The 15,242-nt window shown below is 49.3% G+C and overlaps 1 protein-coding gene across 2 annotated transcripts in view; it reads left to right on the top strand.

Annotated features, from left to right (window-relative positions):
• Positions 1-15,242, top strand: part of TDRD9 (tudor domain containing 9) — a 190,906-nt gene that overhangs the window by 164,527 nt on the left and 11,137 nt on the right. For both annotated transcript variants that reach the window (XM_024105141.3, XM_042858224.2), the window contains 3 exons: positions 6,608-6,678; positions 7,096-7,205; positions 7,399-7,495. In XM_024105141.3, coding sequence (XP_023960909.3) covers positions 6,608-6,678; positions 7,096-7,205; positions 7,399-7,495 — 278 coding nt within the window. The remainder of the gene's footprint in view (positions 1-6,607; positions 6,679-7,095; positions 7,206-7,398; positions 7,496-15,242) is intronic.

A 15,242-nucleotide genomic window follows, 5' to 3' on the forward strand; every position in this document is an offset into this window, starting at 1 on the left:
GATTAGGAAAATATGTAAATTAATAGAGCTTTGAAATGCAAGTCTGCATTGTTCGAGATCTCAAGGATAGATGTTTGCTCAGGTCTTGTGATGTAAGCAAACAAGTCTTGTCTATTGCTATAGTTTTACTTCAAAGATCAAAAAAAGGAATATTAACACTTATGATGATACTTGAGTGAAATAGTATTATTGTCTATATGTCTCTTTGAAGGTTGAGGTAACCTGTATCTGAACTGTTTAATGGATAAATTACCCTGTGCTAATTGCCAGGATGTTTGGAAGAAGGAGAGTTAGGCCTATTGTTTTCTCAGGCAGAAAGGCTGCTGGAAATGTATAAGAACTCTGGGACATGATCCTACTTCATCTCAGATCTGCTTTGGGTTTCAAAGGGGGAAACCTTAAGCCACAAGGATTGAGATCCCCAGTCATTGACTGGAGCCACCCTGAATATGGAGATTGGATTATAACCTATGGACTATATCTAAAAGGACTTTTGGCAACTACAAGCTCACCACTGCTGTGTATCTGAACCTCAAGAGTTGAATTCAAGTCTGTATGTATATTGATCTTTTAACCAACACTCTCTCTCTCTTTTCTTTTTTAATAAATTTTAGCTTAGTTAATAAGAATTGGCTGTAAGCATGTATTTTGGGTAAGATCTAAGTTATAATTAGACCTGGGTATGTGGCTGATCCTTTGGGATTGGAAGAACCTTTTCTTTTATATGATGAGATAAGATTTTCAGTAATCATCATCATATCTGACCTGTGTGTCTGGATGGAGGCCTGAGGCTGGGTACTTTAAGGGAACTGCATTGTTTGAACTTCTAAGTAACCAGTGAGGTACTATAGAAGCTGTTTCATGCTGGCTTGGTAAATCTAGGTATTGGAATATCCACCAGCTTTTGGGGTTTGTCTGCCCCGTTCTGTTTGCAGTTCACCCTAATTGAGTGACCTCAGCTGGCTCCTATGGGCAGCACCATCACAGTGGGAAATTTAAAAAGTATTGTATTCCAGCCAAGGGAATGGAGAGTTTCTTTTCTCACCCCACCCCAACTACCTATGGGTGGACGTGGCTAACAAAAGGAATAGACAGGCCCAGTCCAGACTCTCTCCTAATAAGGAGTTCAAATGTTTAGATCTCCTGGGTAGGAAAAGCTACTCCTTGGCAGCTCTCCAACTTTGTGTGACAAATATGTTGGCAAAATATGATTTCAATTTATATTCCAAGTTCTCATTTTATTGAACATCTGCCATATGATGGCAGAGAACAATTTCAGGCTCTCATTTCAGAGAATCAGTTGATAGCCAGAACCTCCCTCCAAGCTGCTCTAGATACTCCAGATACAGCTTCTACATCCCTAACCATGGTCATGGTTATGTGGAGAGCATCTTGGCTCCAGTCTCCCAAGAGAAGTGCAGATTATGGTTGAAGACCTTCTCTTTGAAGGGCCCAGGCTTTTCAGCTCTGACACGGAGTCTTCCCTCCACACTCTGAAGGACTCGAGAGCTACCTTACAGTCACTGGGAGTTTACATTCCTACAACGAAGAGACAGTTTAGTAGGTCTCAAATATCACAACAGCCTAGGCCGTTCCAGTACAATGCTCAATAGGCTTTCCCAGATTTTGAGACTTTCAGAGGAAGAGATCAAGACCTCAGAAAAGGGGACCACCCCCTTCTACAGAAACATCTCCTCTATGAAACAGTTTTGACATCTTGGTCGAGGGCCTCAAGCAAGCTACCTTACTGAATCCTGTGCTGAATGATCACATCCATCCCCCCTTTGGAGATTGGCTATCCTACTTCCTACCTGCCTGGGCACAAATTACCTCAGGCAGATGGATTTTTGGAGGCGATCATCTTGGGATACTGCATCCGCTTCCACACTATTCCCCCCTCCAACCTCTCTTCCCTGTCCCTCTTCAGGGACTCCCCTCACAAAGATTTCTTGAAACAAAGAGGGTCAATTTTTTCTACTCTGGGGGAAATGGCTCAATTTCCTCCAAGAGTTTGTTGGAAGAGGGTCCTATTCCAGCTGTTACCTAATTCCCAAAGGAGGTGGAAGATGGAGACCAATCCTTGACCTAAGAAACCTGAACATCTACATCATTTCCCAGTGCTTCAGGACGGTGATGCTAGCCACTATAATCCCGTCCCTAGATCCAGGAGACTGTTTTGTTGACCCCAACCTCCAGGATGCCTATTTTTATGTAGCTATCCATCCATCCCACAGATGTTTTCTATGCTTCAAATTAGGCTCAGAACACTGCCAGTACCAAGTTCTTCCTATGGCCCAGAGAAAAGCTTCTCACAGCAGTACAGCCCATCTGTCAGTGGGGTATAGCAGTATTCCCTTACCCGGACAATTGGCTTCTCAGAGGTTAATCATCTTAGAGGTTCAATCTGCAACCTCCAGGGCTCTAGCCATCAGAGCCACTCTGGACTCCCTAACTACCAGAGCCTATGTCCTCAAAGAGAGATTCTCCACTCTGTCCTGTCTAATTTGACAATACATTACAGCCCACAGACAACTGCAAGATCCTACCCACAACTTGTGAGCCACATTAGCCTCTACATTCATCATGCCTCATGTAAGACTGCTCCTCAGATGTCTTTAGATGTGGCTAAGATTGGTGTATACTCCAAATAAACCATCTCTCCAGATGCATTACAGTACCTCGAAGTTCAGGACTCTCTCAGGTGGTGGAAGGACCCATTGAAGGTCTGCTTAGGAATCCCATTCTCTTATCCCGCACCCTCAGAGTTCCTCACAACAGATGCTTCTCTTCTAGGATGGGGGACTCACCCAAAGGGCCACAGCCCAGGGTAAGTGGTCTGTACAAGAGGTCACACACTTCGTCAACATTCTGGAGCTGAGAAGTTTATGCTTGCCAACACTTCTTTTACACCATACAGGGCTACTCCATCAGGATAATGCTAGACAACAGGGCAGCTGTGTATTGTATCTACTGTCAAGGCAAAGCAGTCCTTTTACTCCTGGGGGAATTCTGCACCACTGGATAATGCAGAATTCCATGTTCTCCCGCAGAATTGGGGCTGCAGAGCTTCTGGCCGCCACTTGGGGCCACTGGACTCTGCAAAGCCTAGGTCACAGTGAGTGGTTCACCCAGCCCAGCGGGCACAGAGGCTGCATGTTTTGGCTGCCGGGCTTGAACCTCGTTCTCCTGGGGATGGGAGAGGGTGCAGTGAACCTAGCTCTGACAAAGGGTGAGGAAGGGCAAGGCCACACCTCATCCCCTTGCAGGACAGTAAAGAAGCTGGGGGGCAGTAAAGGCTTTGGGGGTGCAAGTGTGTGGGCTCTGGGAGGGAAGGGGTGTGTGGGCATCTGGGCTCTGGAGGTGCCTCACAGTTTGGCTCTGGGGGAGGGGATGCAGTTGTCTGGGCTCTGGGGGTGCCCACAGCTGGGCTCTGGGGAAAAGTGTGTGTGTGTGTGTGTGTGTGTGTGTGTGTGTGTGTGTGCGTGTGTGTGTCAGGGCTCCTGAGGGGGAGGAGGGTTTGGGTGTCTGGGCTCTGGGGGGGAGTGGGATGTGGGTGTCTGGGCTTTGGGAATGCCCATGGCTGGGTTTTGCAGGAAGAGGGGTGTGGGTGGCTGGGCCCTGGGGGAGAAAGGGATGCCCATGGCTGGGCTCTGGGGGGGATAAGGGTGTGGGTGGCTGGGCTCTGGGGGGGAAGGGTATCATGGGTAGGGTGATCAGATAGCAACTGTGGAAAAAATGTGACGGGTGGGGGGTAATAGGCACCTATATAAGAAAAGGTCCCCAAAAACAGGACTGTCCCTATAAAAATGGGTCATCTGGTCACCCTAGTCATGGGTGTCTAGACTCGGGGGGTACCCCATGGCTGGGCTCTGGGTGGGAGGGGAGTGCGGGTGTCTGGGCAGTGGGGGCGCCACACAACCCCCTCCAGCACCTGCCAACTGTCATAGAGGTTTCTTTAGCTCTACTCCCGGGGGAATCTTTTTTGTTGTTGTGTGTATTGTTGACATACTTGTTGGCAGGTATTTTGAAATAAATTACCAAATAATTGAAAGTGGAGTGATTATATTGTGTTATTTTGACAAATAAAATATGCAGAATTTTGCAGAATTTTAAAATAGTGTGCAAAATTTTTAAATTTTTGGTGCAGAATTCCCCCAAGAGTACCTAATCCACAGAGTCACTAAGGTTGTGGAACTGGTGCCTCTTCTGTCAAATAGAAATCCCCGCTGTCTGTCTTCCAGACCAACAGAAGACTATTGCAGACTCCCTGAGCAAAAGCTTCCTTCGGGACCCTGAATGGAAGTTCAACAACTGTCCCCCACGACATCTGCCAGGCTTGGGGATCCTCAGAAGCAGACCTCATTGCCACCCCAAACAATGTGAAATGCTGTCTTTTTGTGCTCTAACAGAGAATATGGCTGCAACGCTATTGGGTGGTGCCGTCAGAACACCAAAGCCACATATTCTGCTGTATTGCTTACCCACTTCTACCTCTGATTCTCAAGACTCCATTTAAACTACATCAGGAAAGAGCAAGGGTTATCCTCATAGTGCCATCCTGACCAAGGTAAGTATGGTAATAGAACCAGCTTCACCTCTCCATGGCAACACCTCTTCAACTTCCTCTTAGGAAGGCTCTCCTGTCCCTTCACTCTCCCCAAGCCTCAGAGGTTCCACTCTCCAAAATCGTGGACTATCTTTGTATTTAGACAAAAGGTCAATCAATAAACTCAGAGTACATCTGGCTGCTATAACAGCTATCAAAGGCTTCTCAGTCTTTGCCCACCCTAGTATAACTAGAGTCCTCAAGGGCTTATATATCTTGTTTTCCTCCCACCATACAGAACCAGGCCCTCCAATGGGACCTCAGTTTGGTTCTCAGTGCTCTGAGCTTTGAAATAATGGCTACTTTTTCTCTCATCCATCTCTCCCTCAAGACTCCGTTCCTCATAGCCTTCACTTCAGCTAGATGAATGGGAGAGCTTGGTGCTGTTGTGGCTGACCCCCATATACCACCAGTTCCACTGCATCCCTATCCTTGCTTCCTCCCAAAGGTCTCATGGGAATCCCACATAAATCAAGAGATTTTCCTGCCAGTGTTCTACCCAAAACTTCATACCTCCAAGGAGAAGACCAGCCTACATACACGAGACTTCAGAAGAGCCCTCGCCGTCTACCTTGACAGGACTAAGACCTTACAGGCCTCTCCTAAGCGATTTGAATCATTTGCAGAGAGGATGAAGGGTCAACCTATTTCCACTCAAAGGCGGTCTGAGTGCGTTTCTGGTTGCGTCTTAACCTGCTGTGAATCAGCTGGGATGCAGTACCTCATGGTGTTGGCACATTCCACTAGAGCTCAGTCCACATCTAGAGCTCTATTGAAGGATGTTCCCATAACAGAAATTTGTAGGATTGCAGTATGATCTTCCATTAATACCTTTGTCAAGCATTAAATTTTCTTCCAAAGATGATACTACTTTGATGACTCAGACCTCCAAGCCATCTTAGACTTACCTCCTCAGCACCCACCTCCTCATTGAGTTACTGCTTGGAAGTTTCCTACGGAGGAGCACCAGTAGGGATACATACTTGAAGGAGAGGTTACTTACCTTACAATAACTTGAGTTTTTCAAGAATTCTTGTTCTTGTTCTAATGGGTGCTCTACCTCCCGCCCTCCTTCCCCTGAGCTGTGGAGACTCTGCTTTATAGTGAGAAGGAACTGAGGAGCAGCGGGTCTGCACCTCCTTACATGCCCTTGTTTGGAGGCATGAGGTGCTATTCTATGCAGACGCAGGCCCATGGACACTACTAGACATTCTCCAGTCGAGAGAGCGTGGGCGCACGTGCATCCAAAAGCAAATGCTGTGGTTCTGTGCATTTATTTCTTATAACTTGAATGTAAATACATATGGCAAATAGGTACTGCTCTTGGTTTCCTACTAAGTAAACTAATATAGAACTGGTGATGCAAAGTTACTGCAGCACACTAAGTGCTATTGGTGATACAGTAGATGGCCCAGGCAAACTCAAAACTGTTAATTTAGTTGCATCTCATAGGAAAGCATAGCCATAACTAAACAGTGAGTATTGATCATTATGTAAAAGTGTGTCATGTACTGTACTCTGATTTTGAGTTAACCCTCATCTGTATTATATATATAATTTTTTTTCCCCCCAAAAATCTGGTGTCTGAAGTTAGGCTCCTGATTTTTAGTTCAGTCTTCCAAACACCCACATACATGCTTAATTCACACAAATGAGTGGCCCCATAGAACTCAATGGGACTACTTTCATGCAAAAAGTTAAGCATGTGCGTAGTGTCTACAAGATTGGGAGCCTAGACACTTAAATACAAATGGCCTGATTTTCAGAGGTGGTATGGATTTCCAGCTCCTATTGAAGTTATTGAGAAACAGTGATTGCTCAGCTCCTGTGAAAAGCGTAATTTTTATTTAGGTGCCTAGATATAAATTTAGGAACTTAACTTTAGGCACCCAGGTTTGAAAAAGTTGGATATTAGTATATGTCCAATAAAGTATTAAAATAATATATTATTTTTATTTTCATCTAAAAACTGAAACTCACTTGAACTGTCTTGTTTCAAAGGCAACGCTTCATGGCCCCTTCAATCCTTATGAGCTGAAGTGTCACAGCATGGTCCAGATTTCCAAATTCAGGTATGATAAAGCTTTTGTCGTGAATGGCAGGCAAACCATAGGTCATTGTATTGGTAGAAATAAGAGTTACTGGAATACACACTTTCACATCTTAAATTTTTTTTATTAATTCACCATTATGCTTAAATACTATTTAGTTCTGTAGAAGTAAAAAAAGAAATATACATAATGTTAAAAGTTCTGAGACGAATGGGAGAGTTTGACGCAGTTCCAATGTCCAGAGAAATTGTATTTAATATCTAGAATACAAGGCTGGGAGCCTGGATTCATTCAAAACTTGACTCACTAACTAGAGTGAGTTTGATTGACTTTGCACACTTATGGCTGATTCATAATTTTAAAAGGGTTTTTAGATACACGTTTCTACTGACTTTTCTTTCTTATTGCCAGTTAATATCTTTTGTCATTTTTTCCTAGATGTATCTGGATAGAAAAGGAGAGTATAAACTCTGTAATTGTCAATAATTCTCCTGAGGATCCATTTCAGAAAATGTTGGTTGCTGCTGCTGTATCAGTAAATTCAACTGGTAATTCTAAATACATATTTGTGTTCCTTATTTTTCTCACTTCCTTTTCTTTAACTACTTAGCATTGTCCATATGAATAGCCATAGAACTAAATTATATCTGACACTGACATTCTATCTACCCACTGCTTAGAGGTTTGTTGTGCTGTCAAGGCTTTCTGTTAATTATCCATTTTTGTTCTTTTTTGTAATAGGATCTACAATGTTGTTAAGAGAAACATCTCTGATGCCTCCTATTCCAGGGCTACCAGCACTCCTCAGTATGTTGTTTGCTCCTGTTATAGAACTCAGGTATATATGCATTTTTGAAGTATGATAGCAGAATGATGTATTCTCTAGCATCCTTCTACACCTCCCTTGTTTCTTCCATCCCTTACAGGCAGTTGCATGTTATATTGCTAAGTTAACAATGTTGGCTGTATATGTGAATTTGGGATTCCAGAGTTTGCCTTCATGAAAACTTGTTTTAGTTCATGAGATGTTGCTGTAAGTCTAAGAAGAGGAGGAACTGTACTAGTCTTAGATCTGCCGGGGGGATGGGAGTTTTGTGTATTTTAGGGGCTGTTGAGGGACTAAGTTGCTATTAAATTTATTATTTTCACCTACGTCAGTGTGATGGGGCATACAAATCCCACACTGGGCAACAAGTGGTTAAGTGATTATTTTGGGCCCAGCCAGTCCCGCCCCACCACACCTGCAGCAAATGCTCCTTCTGTTGGAGGAATTAGAAGACAGGGAAACAGCTCATTTGGGGGCAGACCTGGAAGAGAGCAGACCTGCAGCCCACAGTTTCAGCAGCGCAGAGCAGAGGGAAGGCTGACATCTCAAACACAACTGCCCCAAAGAAGCCCTCCATGAGGGAAAGGAGGACCCACCCCAGAACAATCAGAGGGGGATGTATCCCTGTCTTCCCCACATTGGTAATCTCCTCTTATTTTCTTGATGTGGACTCACCCAACAGGGGAAAGCGTTGGACTAAGCTGACCAGGGAGGAGATAGGAAGTGGCACAGGGAAGACAGCCTTCATCAGCCTCTGTTGCCAGACCACTGGTAGTCTAAAGGATCCTGCGTCAGAGCCTGATGGAGTGGGAGGGCCCGGGCTCTGCTACCGACAACCCCCCTGCCAGTTATGGGTTGCAGCCTTAACCAGTAGGCCATGCTTCCCAGCCAAACCCCAGGTGAGGACCATTACAGTCAGGGATATCTTGAGCCACAGATAGGACCTCTTTAAAAATATATATATATTTATATTTTTAAAGAGGTCCTATCCGTGGCTCAAGATATATATAATATATAAAATCAAATAAATAAAATTAGGAACCATTAGGAAAGGGATAGTTAATGAAAACGGAAAATATCATAATTTAACTACATAAATCCATGGTATGTCCACACGGCGTGTTGTTCTGGTTGTCCCATCTCAAAAAAGATATATTAGAATTGGAAAAAGTGCAGAGGAGGGCAACGAAAATGATTAGGGATATGGAACAGCTTCCATATGAGGAGAGATTAAAAAGACTGAGACTGTTCAGTTTGGAAAGAAAGAAGACTAGGGGGGTGGGATATGATAGAGGTCTATAAAATCATGAATGGTATGAAGAAAGTGAATGAGGAAATGTTATTTACCCTTTCACATAACAAAAGAACTAGGAATCACCTGATGAAGTTAGTAGACAGCATGTTTAAAACAAACATGAGGAAGTACTTCTTTACACAATGCCCAGTCAACCTGTGGAACTCATTGCGATGGGATATTGGGCAGGCAAAGCATATAACTGGATTTTTAAAAAAGAATTTGATAAGTTAATGGAGTTTAGGGCTCAGTGGCTATTAGCCAAAGTGGTCAGGGACACAAACCCTGCTCTGGGTGTCCCTAAGCTTCCAACTGCCCAGAGCTGGGACAGGACGATGGGAATGGATCATTTGAAATTGCTTTGTTCTGTTCATTCCTTCTGAAGGATGTGGTAGTGGTCACTGTCAGAAGATTGAATACTGGGCTAGATGGACCATTGGTCTGATCCAATATAGCTGTGCTTACACTCTTGTGTAGATGAGATCCTAGGCTGACAAAGTGTTTGTGCTGTGATAGACAACGATAGGCTCTGAAAGTGCTTTCTGCTCTCCTGGTCAAACCCATCTTGGAAGGAGCTTGAGAAACTTGGAAGCCTTTAAAGGTAGAAAATTCATGAATTAGAAATTGGAGGAAATAAAAAATCATTTGATTCTATATATTGATTTGAGCTGAAATGTATAATCGAAACCTAATAACCACAGGTTGGACAGCAGGAGTTATAACCCTTAAACCACAAACTGAGGTCAGTGCAGGTCACTATTTCAACACAAGGGATGCTGCGTTTCCTCAAACTAAGTTCTGGTCTGTATATGTTCAATACTCCTTACGCATTGAGCAGCTGCCAGTCACAGCTTTGCCACTTTTAAACTAGCTATGCAGGAAAAATGAGAACACTATTTTGTTGTGATGCTGCATCAGCATGTCAAAACATTATTCCAGCATCACGATGTAGTGTCATGACAAGGTGTTGCATGAACCCTAAAAGTTGTTCTGGGATCCTTACAAATCCCACAAGCTAGTCTGTATCAGTAACTTGGGTTCTTCTTCGAGTGATTGTTCACGTCCATTACACATTAGGTGTACGCGCGCCGCGTGCACGGACGTCGGAAACTTTTTCCCTTAGCAGCTCCCGTCGGGCCGGCAGGGCCCCCTCCTTCCCGCCAGAGCGGCGCCCCGCTCCAGGGTATATATATCCCTGCCGACCCGACCCCTCCAGTTCCTTCTTACCGTCCGTGGCGGCGTTGGAACAACTCTGTCTCTTGTCTGAGAGTGTCCCTTAGCAATAGTCATTAGTGTTATCTAGCAGTTATCAGTTAGTTTATATTAGTGTTGAGCCAGTAGTTAACAGCTCATTAGGGTACTTAAAGATCCTGCCGTGGTTGTTTGTTCACCCCGGCACCGGCCCTGGGCGGCGGGGTATGCCACACGCCCAAGGCTTCAAGGCTTGTGCCACGTGCCGCAGGCCTATGCCATTGAGCGACCCCCACGCCTCGTGTCTCCGTTGCCTGGGGGAAGCTCACCAGAAAGAGCGCTGCAAGATCTGCAAGGCCTTTAAGCCCAGAACTAAAAAAGAGAGGGACTTTCGCCTTAAGCAGCTGCTCATGGAGACGGCGTTACAGCCCTCCACTTCGACGGCACCGTCTGCCTCCGTGCGGAGCGCCCCGGCATCGGTGCGGGAACCGGCACCGGCGGGTCACCCGAAGCCCACGGCACCGACCCAGCAGGGAAATGTACGACACCGATCGTCTTCGCCGGCGAAAGCGAAGGGCCAGTCTAAGGCCCGAGGACGCTCCCCGCACAAGAGGCCGGCACCAGTAAAGACCTCGAGTGCCCCTAAGGCCGATACGGCCCCAACACGGACCCCGGTAGTGGCTCCAGCGCCGAAAGGCCCGTCGAGCCCCGGGATGGGCGCGTCGAGTGAGGATGAAGGGCTAGAGGAGCTCGTGGAACAGCCCTCCACTCCGGACACGTTTGAGGCAGCTAAGGACCTCATCGCTTTGTCCGTCGAGGCCCCGGCACGCGCTGAGGGCGCTCCGCCGATGCTGCCGCGTAGAGGCAAGCCGGCGATGCTGCGCCCATCACGGTCGCCGTCTTGGCACCGCTCCAGGAACCGGTCCCGGTCGAGCTCCGCCTCGGTGGACTCCCGGTTGCCCTCGGCGCAGGAAGCACCGCAGCAGTCGGGCTTCAACAAGCGGTCGGCACCGACTCAGCAACCGAGCACGAGTCGGCACCGCGAAGTGTCGGCGGTTCGTTACCCAAGGCCGACCAGTCGTAGCCGTTCCCGGTCCCGCGATCACCGGTACCGTTCCAGGTCCAGGTCGGCGAGGCGCTATTCCAGGTCCTGGTCGCGGAGGCGCTACTCCCCAGAACCGGACCGGCACCATCCTACGGCTCCACCGTGGCCTTCCAGGTCACCGTCCGTGGTCTCGGGGGCTGACTCAGACCGGTACGGCGGGTATGCTCATAGGTCACGGGCCAGCAGAGACTACGGTCAGTCCCAATGGGGCCAACCGAGCCAATGGCCATTCTGGACACCCTGGGCCTACCACCAGCAAGGACCCCCATCGAGGGCCTCGAGATCCGGGCGATCCGGGTACCGATCCCGCTCCCCGCGGCACCGCCCGCCATCGTATAGGGAGGCAACGGTCTCTAGACCACCGGAGCGGGAAGGAGTGGACTCGGCACCGAGTACGGTGCCGTCCCAATCCCACGCTGCGGGTCAGACCGCAGAGGAACAACTGGCTGATGCCGGGTTGCTGGACAATGAGGATGGGCAGAAGGCCCCGACCTCTTCCTCCTCGCCAGATGAGGCGGTAGCGGGCACATTGGTGTCCGGCCCTCCCCCGATCGACCATCGGGCACACCAAGACCTGCTTCGCCGGGTAGCCCTCAATCTGGGCTTGCAAGCGGAGGAGACTGTAGAGCAGGACGACCCCATGGTCGATATCCTGAGCCCAGAGGGCCCCTCCAGAGTCGCTCTCCCTATTATACGGACAGTACAGTCCAACTATAAGACGGTGTGGCAAACACCGGCCTCTAGTGCGCCAACTGCAAAAGGCGTAGAGAGGAAATACTTCGCCCCATCTAGAGGGTTTGACTTCCTCTTTCTTCACCCGTCCCCCTGTTCACTGGTGGTCTCGGTGGTCAACGAAAAAGAGCGGCATGGCCAGCAAGCTCCTGCCCCCAAAGGCAAGGAAGCTAAGAGATTGGACTTATTCGGGAGGAAAGTCTATTCATCTGGGGGCCTTCAACTGAGGATCGCCAATCAGCAGGCGATTCTAAACAGGCACAATTTTAACTCGTGGGCATCAGTGGCCAAGTTTAAGGCCTCCCTCCCACCTGATGCGCATCAGGAGTTCACGGCCCTGGTGGATGAGGGAATGGCAGTGGCCAAGACCTCATTGCAGGCCGCACTAGACTCAGCCGACGCGGCGGCTAGAACAATTGCGTCGGGAGTCGTGATGAGGCGTTCGGCGTGGTTGCAGGCTTCAGGTCTCCCGCCAGAGGTACAGACCACGCTGCAAGACCTCCCGTTTGAAGGTTCGGGCTTGTTTTCCGACCAGACGGACGCCAGGCTACATAGCCTTAAGGACTCACGAGCGACCCTTAAGTCGTTGGGTATGCACACTCCGGTAACGCAGCGTAAGCCCTTTAAACCCCAGCCACCGCAAAGGCAATACCACCCTCGCCCCCGACACGAGCCGTACCGCCGTCGAGGCAGGGATAACAGGCGGAGACGTAACAATACGCCTAACCAGGGCCAGAGTCACGGCCAGGGCAAGCCGCAGCCAGGGAATAAACCAGGCTTTTGAAGCTACGCCCGAGGACAGCGTACCATATCCAAAAAACATACCGGATCCTCCTCTGTTTTTCAAAGACCGTCTGTCCCATTTCTACCGGGCATGGTCGCGCATAACATCGGACCGATGGGTCCTGCGCACAGTGAAGGCGGGCTATACCCTCCATTTTTCCTCGTCCCCTCCCTGCCATCTCCCTTCCCCGTCCCTCTTCAGGGACCCTTCTCACGAGCAACTTCTCACGCAGGAGGTTCAGACCCTTCTCGCTGCTGGAGCAGTAGAAGAGGTCCCAACAGACCTGAGGGGAAAAGAATTCTACTCCAAATACTTCCTGATCCCCAAGGCAAAAGGAGGCCTCCGTCCTATTTTGGACCTGCGCGAGCTAAACAAGTTTCTGATCAAAGCTCGCTTCCGTATGGTCTCCCTGGGAACTATTATCCCATCCCTGGATCCGGGGGATTGGTATGCTGCCCTCGATATGAAAGATGCCTATTTTCACATTGCAATCAATCCAGCCCACAGGCGATTCCTGCGCTTCATGGTCGACCAGCGCCACTTCCAATTTACGGTCCTGCCCTTCGGCCTGGCGTCAGCACCACGAGTGTTCACGAAATGCATGTCCGTGGTGGCAGCCTTCCTTCGAAAGAGAAGGATGCGTGTGTTCCCGTACCTGGACGATTGGCTACTCGCGGGCAGGTCGGAGGCCAAGGTCCAATCTCACGTGAAGCTGGCCTTGCAGACGTTCGACAAGCTCGGCCTCCGGGTCAATGTGCCCAAGTCCACGTTAGTCCCCACACAGAGGCTGGACTTCATAGGTGCAACCCTGGACTCGGTAACCGCGCAAGCGAGCCTACCAGAGGCACGGTTCATGTCTATTCACAGAGCCGTAAGCTCGGTCCAAAAGTTCCCCACGACAACGGCAAGGTGTTGCATGCAGCTTCTGGGACATATGGCAGCTTGCACACACGTGGTCAGACATGCCCGCCTGAGGCTCCGACCTTTACAGTTGTGGTTCGCCCACACGCATCGCCCCAAGAGAGACCCATTGGATCAAGTAGTCACGATCCCACACCAGGTGCTCAGCTCGCTACGCTGGTGGCTCGATCGCCAACAGGTATGCGAAGGGATCCCCTTCGCTGCCCCACAGCCCACTCTGACGTTGGTAACAGATGCATCGGACCTGGGCTGGGGGGCGCACCTGGGGGAACTGCGGACCCAAGGGTTGTGGTCCAGAGAAGACAAGCTGCTTCACATCAATCTGAAGGAGCTAAGAGCGGTTCGCCTCGCCTGTCAGACCTTCCGCGCCACCATAAAGGGTCACAGCGTGGCAGTCCTGACGGACAACACTACCGCCATGTTCTATATAAACAAGCAGGGCGGGTCCCGGTCTTCTCCCCTCTGTCACGAAGCACTCCAATTATGGAACTTCTGTATAGCCCATGCGATACACCTCATCGCGACGTATCTTCCGGGAATTCAAAACGGCTTAGCAGACCGCCTCAGCCGCTCCTACCGAATGCACTAATGGACGTTGAAGCGAGACGTCCTGCATTCGATCTTCCGGAGGTGGGGCTTTCCCCGGGTGGATCTATTCGCCACCAGGGACAACAGCCAATGCCCTCAGTTCTGCTCGTTCCAGAACCTCAGCCGGGGATCATTAGCAGATGCCTTCATGATCCCATGGGGAGGGAGCCTGAGATACGCCTTCCCTCCGTTCCCACTCATACACAAGGTTCTCCTCAAGACCCGCAGGGACAGGGCTACGATCATACTCATCGCCCCGGCCTGGCCACGCCAGCATTGGTTCACGTCCCTGCTGGAACTGTCCATAGCTGATCCAATTACCTTCCCCCTCCATCGCGACCTAGTCACGCAAGACGAAGGTCGCCTACTCCACCCGAACCTGTCTTCGCTACATCTCACGGCATGGTATCTCTCTGGCTGAATGATGCAGAACACAGGTGCTCTCACCAAGTTCAGCAAATCCTCCTTAATAGTAGGAAGCCCTCTACAAGAGCGACCTACCTGACAAAATGGAAGAGGTTCTCCCACTGGTGTGAGCCTCAATGCATACAGCCTTTACAAGCCTCAGTTCCGTCTATCTTGGACTACCTACTGCACCTCAAGAATCAAGGGCTTGCGCCCGCCTCAATTAGAGTTCACTTAGCCGCTATTTCGGCTTTCCATCCGGGAGAGTTGGGAGTGTCAGTGTTCTCCAACCCCACAGTGGCCCGATTCCTCAAGGGGCTGGAAAGGGTGTTCCCCTACTCGCACCCGCCTGTCCCGGCGTGGAGTCTGAACCTAGTCCTAACAAGACTCATGAGTCCTCCCTTTGAGCCCCTAGCCACTTGCTCCCTCACGCACCTCTCGTGGAAGGTGGCGTTTCTCGTGGCCATCACGTCGGCCAGAAGGGTATCGGAATTGAGGGCCCTCTCTTCGGAACCACCCTATACAGTGTTCCATAAAGATAAGGTGCAACTGAGGCCGCACCCCAAATTCCTCCCAAAGGTGGTATCACAGTTTCACATGGGGCAGGACATTTGCCTACCGGTGTTTTTCCCTAAACCCCATACGGACCCTCACCAATGCAGCCTACATACCCTGGATGTCCGAAGGGCGTTGGCATTTTACCTGGAACGGACCAGGTCGTTCCGCAGAACACCCCAGC

Source organism: Chrysemys picta, chromosome 4, assembly GCF_011386835.1.
Source record: "Chrysemys picta bellii isolate R12L10 chromosome 4, ASM1138683v2, whole genome shotgun sequence".
Taxonomy (NCBI): domain Eukaryota; kingdom Metazoa; phylum Chordata; order Testudines; family Emydidae; genus Chrysemys; species Chrysemys picta.